Source organism: Myotis brandtii, unplaced genomic scaffold (genome assembly GCF_000412655.1).
Source record: "Myotis brandtii unplaced genomic scaffold, ASM41265v1 scaffold130, whole genome shotgun sequence".
In the NCBI taxonomy this organism is placed as follows: Eukaryota; Metazoa; Chordata; class Mammalia; order Chiroptera; family Vespertilionidae; genus Myotis; species Myotis brandtii.
The window spans coordinates 464625-464940 of NW_005354596.1; the positions used below are offsets into that span (position 1 = coordinate 464625).

Here is a 316-nt window from a genome sequence, read left to right on the forward strand (position 1 = left end):
CTCCCCGAGGCCGCGGTCCCGGGCCGTCACCACCACTCCGATAGCCAGACCCTGGGCTCTTGAGGCCTGACCAGACCCCCCAAATCCGGGGGGCCTGGCGCCCGCGGTAGAGGAGCCATGCGGGCCCCCTGTTTACTCAGGTAGGACCCAGGTCCCTCAGTCTGGCGTCTCTCCTTCCCCTAGGTCTTTGCCGCCAGGCTCGGACACTGCAGAGCCATGTCCATCCTCTACGTCTCCCCGCACCCCGATGCCTTCCCCAGCCTCCGAGCCCTCATCGCCGCGCGCTACGGGGAGGCTGGGGAGGGCCCGGGCTGGG

The 316-nt window shown here is 70.3% G+C and overlaps 1 protein-coding gene across 1 annotated transcript in view; it reads left to right on the forward strand.

Annotated features, from left to right (window-relative positions):
* The first annotated feature begins 16 nt into the window (after window positions 1-16).
* Window positions 17-316, forward strand: part of VARS (valyl-tRNA synthetase) — a 13711-nt gene continuing 13411 nt past the window's right edge. Inside the window, exon 1 of the mRNA XM_005859920.2 lies at window positions 17-310. Within this exon, the coding sequence (XP_005859982.1) occupies window positions 217-310 (94 nt within the window). The 5' untranslated portion in view covers window positions 17-216. The remainder of the gene's footprint in view (window positions 311-316) is intronic.